Genomic DNA, 7004 nt, shown 5'->3' with positions numbered 1-7004 from the left:
AGCCCAGAGCCTGACGCGGGGCTCGAACTCACGGACCGCGAGATCGTGACCTGGCTGAAGTCGGACGCTTAACCGACTGCGCCACCCAGGCGCCCCTAAATGTCTAACTCTTGATCCCAGCTCAGGTCTTGATCTCAGGGTTGTGAGTTCAAGCCCCACATTGGGCTCCATGCAGTCATGAAGCCTAGTTAAAAACAAAACAAAAACAAAAAACAAACAGAATATACTGTATGGATTTTTTTTTCCTCAAGGAAAGTCCTATCTGATAAGTGTTATTTGTTACTTAGAGCATCCCCACAAATCAGTGAAAATCCATTGGAAGCTTCAGAATTAGGAATAAATATAATCTGATTTACCTTGCCTCATCTATCTACCTATATAATTTTTTTGTTTTTAATTTTTAATGGGAAAGTATGTTTTCCAGATACCCTTTTAGTATGTTAGATGAAGGTAGATTTTTAAATTGCTTTGGCTGTGTGGCCTGGAAAACCATAAAAATTAAGAGTCAATAGGAAAACAAAGGTGAAGATAGGAGGCAGGGCTCCTGTGGGGGAAGCTGGGGGATGTGTGTGTACGTACATGACTTCAGAAATGTAGTCTCAGAATCTGGGATCCTGTGGGGTGATAATTTGATATTTTTCCCTTCAATATCCTGGCTCATTCAGGGTTGAGAACTCTGGTGGTGACCTATGTGGATACCATCAATACTGGGGCGGTGCCTTGTTTGGAGAATGCAGTGACAACTCTAGCCCAGCTTGAGAACTCAGTGGCCATGCAGAAGGCAGCCGACCACTACAGCGAGCAGATGGCCCAGCGAGTGAGGTTCCCCACAGACACGCTCCAGGAGCTGCTGGATGTGCATGCAGACTGTGAGAGGGAAGCCATTAGGGTGTTCATGGAGCATTCCTTCAAGGATGAAAATCAGGAGTTTCAGAAGACTCTTGTGGTAATTTGTCTTAGTTTTTACTCTGTGGGTCCTTTCCCTTTGAAGGATGAAGTCTAGAAATACCTTTACTGACCCCATGGCTCATCTCTTACTCAAGGATAAAAAAAATCTGGATTCTCATGAGAGAGTTTCAAAGGACTACAGTTTCTTCTTTCTTTTTTTCTCTGAAACCTGAGGTACTTTATCTAGAAATCTCTCTGATTTCTGAAGCAATTATCAGTACAGATATCCTCCTGATCTGAATACATCTATGGATTCCAAGCCTGCCCAGAAGACCCAAAAGTCATTCCTGGGCATGGATGCTTTCTGTGAACACAATCCCCTTGTCAGGAAGCAAACTTTCTCTTATCAGATCCTCATTCCAGGCCATTTTCAACTTACATTGCTCCTTGTTGTATCGGTGTATCGTTGAAGATAAAATCATTGAATGCTACAGCTGCAAGGAACCATAGAAATTATGGTAACACAACTCCAACATTTCAGAAGAACCATGGAGGTTAAGAAACTTTCCCATAGTCTTGCAGGGAGTATTCAAGGTTGTCAGTAAATCAAGTCTTGTGATTCCTGTTTTATTCCATGTCCTTCGCCAACAGAATGCTTTTCTCACGGACCACAGTTAGATCAATCCTTCTACCAGATTCTTTGGAATCTTACCTTTTCCATTCCTTCCTTCTGGTGACATCTCTCTACATTTCCCTTGTAGGAAATCATAAAGGATAAGAAGCAACATTTCTTGCAGCAGAATGAAGAAGCATCAGTTAAATACTGCCAGTCTATGCTTGATCAGCTTTCAAAGGCCCTAATGAAAAATATTTCCATAGGAACTTTTTCTGTTCCTGGAGGGTACAAGCTCTACAGGCAAGCAAAGGAAAGTATTGAATGGAATTATTCACAAGTTCCCAGGAGAGGAGTGAAGGTGAGGAATAAGGGGAACATGGGGGAGCCTACAGAACAGAGTCACAGGGGTCTCCTGAAAATCTGAAAGGACAGCACCAGTTGTGGGTGATAAGACAGCATGGGGATATCATGACAGATTTAGCTTTTAAGGTCCACTATGTGTTATATACTCCTGAAGAGAGTGGAAATGCCCATTCCCAAGAAATGAGTATGGATTTCTGGAATCCACACGAGATAGAAATTACTCATTTCTTCATTTAACAACATGACATTGAATATGCTAAGTGCTGACAATTTACAAGGTAAAGTCAGAGTCTTTGTACTTAAGTATGATCAAAAGTAAGAGAGAAAGTCAAATACACAGATAATTTCATACAAAGTTATAACCCATATGAACCTATGGAAATGGGCTACATGCAACTTAATCTTATACAGCCATAAAAAGTATGAGATCATGCCATTCGAGACAACATAGATGGACCTAAAGGATATTATGCTAAGTGAAATAAGTCAGACTGAGAAAGACAAATACCATATGATTTTGCTCATAAGTGGAATCTTAAAAAAAAAGCCCACAAATGAATAAGCAAACAAAAAGCAGAATCACACCTGTAAACACAGACAACAAACTGATGGTTGCCAGATGGGAGGGGGATAAAGGGATAAGCAAAATGGGCGAAGGGGAGTGGGAGGTCCAGGCTTTCCAGGCTTCCAGTTATGGAGTGAATCAGTCGTGAGGATGAAAGGCACAGTATAAGGAGTACAGTCAATGATGTTGTAGATATTGTAACAACGATGCACAAGGCTGAAGGTAGCTACACTTTTGGTGAACACAGCATAAGGATAAACCTGTCAAATCACTATGCTCTACACTGGGAACTAAGGTAACATTGAGTGTCAACCACACTCAAGTTAAAAAAAGAGTAATAAACAAACAAATAAATAAATAAATGCAAATGGGCTACATAGGTTGTGGTAACAAACAATAATAATTTAAAAATAATGATAATAATAATGCAACTAATATATATTAGACTGTCATTTCTTTTTTTTAAAGCTTATTTATTTATTTTGAGGAGAGACAGACAGAGAAAAAGGAAGGGGCAGAGAGAGAGAAGGAGACAGAGAGAATCCCAAGCAGGCGCTGTACCATCAGCACAGAGCCCAATGTTGGGCTCAAACCCACAAACCATTAAATCATGACTTGAGCCAAAGTGAGATGCTTAACTGACTGGGCCACCCTGTGCTCCTAGACTATTATTTCTTATAGCAATCATGTAAAACTGTTTTCCTAGACTCTTTAGCTTAATCCTTCAAACAACCTAAAGAAACATCTACATTTATTGTCAATATTCTACAGATCTGAACTGAGAGGCACAGGCAGGTTAAAATAACTTGCCTAAAGTTAAAGCCAGCAAACAACAGAGGAGATCAACAGTACAAATTAGAGGCAACATTTCCCAGTGAGAAGGCAAACCTATAAAAGCAGCAGAGATTATGGATTTACAGAACTGAACATAGTTCTGACTGGCTGGAACCTAGAGTAGGTAGAAGGGAGCAGCACGGGGGGTAGACACTGGAAGGAGACAGGAAGCAGGAGATATGGAGAGTCTCTGGTCACACTATGGAGCTTGAACACTGTAGGGAGCCACCATAGAATTTTAAGCATGAAGCAAAAATGACATGGACATACGTACTTGTTTTTGCAGCACTTATCTCTGTAGTGGAAATCTAAGTTCTTGTCTCCTTCTTGGTTCCTCAGGCAAATGAGGTCCTCCAGAATTTTCTACAATCACAGGCTTCGATAGAGAAATCCATCTGGCAGGCAGATAAAGCCCTTACCGATGGGGAGAAGGCCATAGCAGGTACGGGGCCGGGCTTGGCTCACAATGGCTTGGGTAGGTCCCTCTGTCAGGTGTGAGTGCAAAGCCTTCCTGAAACAAGGAGCTTCCTCTCCTTCTGTGGAACAACTCTGCTAAATCTATAAACAACAAGGAGAGTTGTATTTGTATGTCAGCCAGATAGGGCCTTTACCCTAATATTCTGAAATGTGCTCCCAATGGTATGGACACGAGGAACGCAGAGATTTTCTGTCTTCCCTTCCAACTTTGTTTTGTCTCTGAGTTCAAGAGGGTAGAGATCAGTCTTCACCTAATTTTCTTCCCTCTTGGAACTTTCCTGGGGCAGCGGAGAGGGCCAGCAAGGAAGCAGCTGAGAAGGAACAGGAGGTGCTAAGACAGAAACTACTGGAGCAGGAACAGCAGATTGAAGCACAACAGAGGAGTCTCCAGGAGAACATAGCTCAACTGAAAGAGAAGATGAAGAGAGAGACAGAAAACATAATAAAAGAACAGAACATGATGTTGGAGCATAAGCTGAAGGTACGTCTGCCCATGGCCTTGGTGCTGCTTGATGGTCCTCCTGGTACCTCAGGAAAGGATGGGTGAAGGTTACAGGGAGCTCATGGAAAGAAGCATCATTGCCATTAATTGCTTGTGACTTATTAAAATCCTGAAACCTTTGAATTTTTCTTCTTCTCCCTCTCCCTCTCCTTCCCCTCTTCCATCTCCTCCCCTCCTCTTCCCCCTCCTTTTCTATAGAAGCCTTTGAATTCCACTCTATATGTAGACTCTAGACAGTTCAGGATGAGTATGGCCCCTCTAAGCTCTACAAATAGCATTTGGGGGTTTTAAAATGATCTCATGAGGCTTGATTAAACATATATTCAACCATATGATTTAATATGAGTAGCAACTGCTTTACCAAGATCACTGACAATTATCAGAAACCCTACTGCTACCCAAAGACCCTGAGGTAGATATATGCTGACATAAAACTATCAGAAATGTAAAGACTTAAAAACTCAGGGAAGTGACAGCTTCTAAAATTACTCTATTGTCTCCAAGTGTGGATAGTCTTCCCAATTTATCAAATGGCATAGGGAGGAGATCACTTATTGTCCATAATAACATATTTATAACAGATTTCTAGAACAGCTTGTAAGTTCTCATCATTTCTACTATTTGGGTGACCATACCAACCCAAGTGGGACTGAGAACTAGTGCAATCAGACCAAGGCTACCTATCAATTGGCATTTTTTGGCTGAAAAATGTTACATTTGTCTTTGTGTCAGGTTTAGCATCCTAGCAAAGCCTTAGTGGTGTGTGAATTTTAGAAAGGCTTGAAACTATGCTTCCTCTCAATGTTCACGTCCAAGCCAGGGAGATATTCCTCATTGCAAAATTCTCCTTTCATGCTTGAGTAAGAAGGAAGAATTTTATGAGTAAAACGTAGTTTGACCAAATTTTCAAATACAAAGTGCAAATCTTAAAAAAAATGATAATTTTAAAAGTTTTCCTTCTCGCCTTTTATTTAGGTCCAAGAAGATCTGCTCAAAGAAGGGTTTAGAAAGAAATCTGAAGAGATGGATGAGGAGATAAGGCAGTTGAAACATATGATTGACATGACTAAAAATAATGAAGCTTCCTGGTTTACACAAGCCTTAGACAGATTTGGCAGTGAGATTATTTCAATATTTGCTTCTCCTGTTAGAGTTCTTGATACTGTTGTGAGAACAGTGAGCTCAATTTTTAAAAAGAATTAGCTCTCCTTTTAAAGAAATTAAAGAATGTGGCTATATACTCTGGCCTATTTTTAGTATGTATGCTTTTCACTTTTATTCAGCAAAGTTTCAAATATAAAAAGTACACGCGAGAGGATGGTGATGACTGGCCTGCATTAGATAGAATAAATGCATGTACATTTTGATGTAGCTATATCATTGAGAATTTAAAGCAATGGTCATTGCTGATGGAGAATTTAAAGCAATGATAATAAGGATACTCACTGGACTTAAGACAAGAATGGAGGACACCAGACTTAGGATTTATAGATTTAGGAAATCTACATGTGCAAAATCCACTGAGGCATCATCTTAAATGGCAAAAGATTGCTAAATTAGATTAAATATCTATCTATACAAAGTGGTAGTATAAACTTAACGTGTATACCCTGGGATACTAGATACTACGTAGTCAATAAATAAATTGATGGTGGAGCTCTATTTGTACAAACACAGAAAAATCTTGAAAATATATTGTAAGGAAGTAAGGTATGAGAGAATGCATATAATGTGTTCACCATGAAAAATGTATTATGTGTAGTCATACCTATGTACACATAGAATAGCTCTGGGAAGTTTTTTAGAAACCCGTGTCATTCGTTCCTTCTAAGGAGAACTGAGTGGCATCAGGGTGGAAGAGACAGAGGCTTTTCATTATATACTCTATCTTTTGACTTTTATAAAGAAATCTTGAATCGCCATTTTATAAATTTTTTTTAAGGTTTATTCATTTTTGAGAGACAGAGACGGAGCATGAGCAGGGGAGGGGCAGAGAGAGAGAGAGGGAGACACAGAATCTGAAGCAGGCTCCAGCCTCCCACCTGTCAGCACAGAGTCCAATCTGGGGCTCAAACTCCTGAGCTGTGAGATCATGCCTCCCACCTGTCAGCACAGAGCCCGATATGGGGCTCAGATTCATGAGCTGTGAGATCATGACCTGAGCTGAAGTCAGACGGCTAACCAACTAAGCCACCCAGGCACCCCTTTTTTTTTCTATTCCTCATTTACATGTTTTTTTAAAAATAGTTTGGGCATTCAATCTTGTGAAAGGCTTTTTGTGCATCATTTGGACAATCATTTTGCTCCTTTGTTCTGTTCACAGGGGTATATTATGATAATTTTTAAAATTTTGAGCTAACGTGATGTAATCTACATTTATAGAATATTTCATCAAAAACAGCAGAATAAACATTTTTCTCAAGCTCACATGCAACATTCATCACAGTAGACCACATAATGGGCCATAAAGCACACCTTAACAAATTTAAAAGAATAGAAACATTACCATGTATGTCTCAGATCACAATGGAATTAGACTAGAAACCAACAACATAAAGATAGCTGGAAAATCCTAAAACACCTGGATGTTAAACAACACATTTCTATATCATACATAGGTCAAACAAGTCTCAAAAGAAATTTAAAAATGTTCTAAACAAAATGAAAACAGAGTGTGGGGAAGATGGTGGTAGAGTAGGAGGACCTGGGGCTCGCCTTGTTCCATGAATTCTAGATAACTATCACATCATCCTAAATAA

General features: G+C 39.9%; 1 protein-coding gene across 1 annotated transcript in view; it reads left to right on the top strand.

The window, feature by feature from the left end:
* The window catches only part of LOC121027438 (guanylate-binding protein 6-like), a 24571-nt gene extending 19081 nt beyond the window's left edge, over nucleotides 1–5490 (top strand). Inside the window, exons 7-11 of the mRNA XM_040470897.1 lie at nucleotides 666–946; nucleotides 1650–1862; nucleotides 3606–3708; nucleotides 4031–4224; nucleotides 5221–5490. Of these exons, the coding sequence (XP_040326831.1) occupies nucleotides 666–946; nucleotides 1650–1862; nucleotides 3606–3708; nucleotides 4031–4224; nucleotides 5221–5448 (1019 nt within the window). The 3' untranslated portion in view covers nucleotides 5449–5490. The remainder of the gene's footprint in view (nucleotides 1–665; nucleotides 947–1649; nucleotides 1863–3605; nucleotides 3709–4030; nucleotides 4225–5220) is intronic.
* The last annotated feature ends 1514 nt before the right edge of the window (nucleotides 5491–7004 follow it).

The sequence above is a fragment of the Herpailurus yagouaroundi genome, unplaced genomic scaffold, assembly GCF_014898765.1.
Source record: "Herpailurus yagouaroundi ecotype Mexico unplaced genomic scaffold, PumYag 77, whole genome shotgun sequence".
In the NCBI taxonomy this organism is placed as follows: domain Eukaryota; kingdom Metazoa; phylum Chordata; class Mammalia; order Carnivora; family Felidae; genus Herpailurus; species Herpailurus yagouaroundi.
Note: the sequence above shows the minus strand (reverse complement) of the source record. Positions and strands in the feature narration are given on the sequence as shown.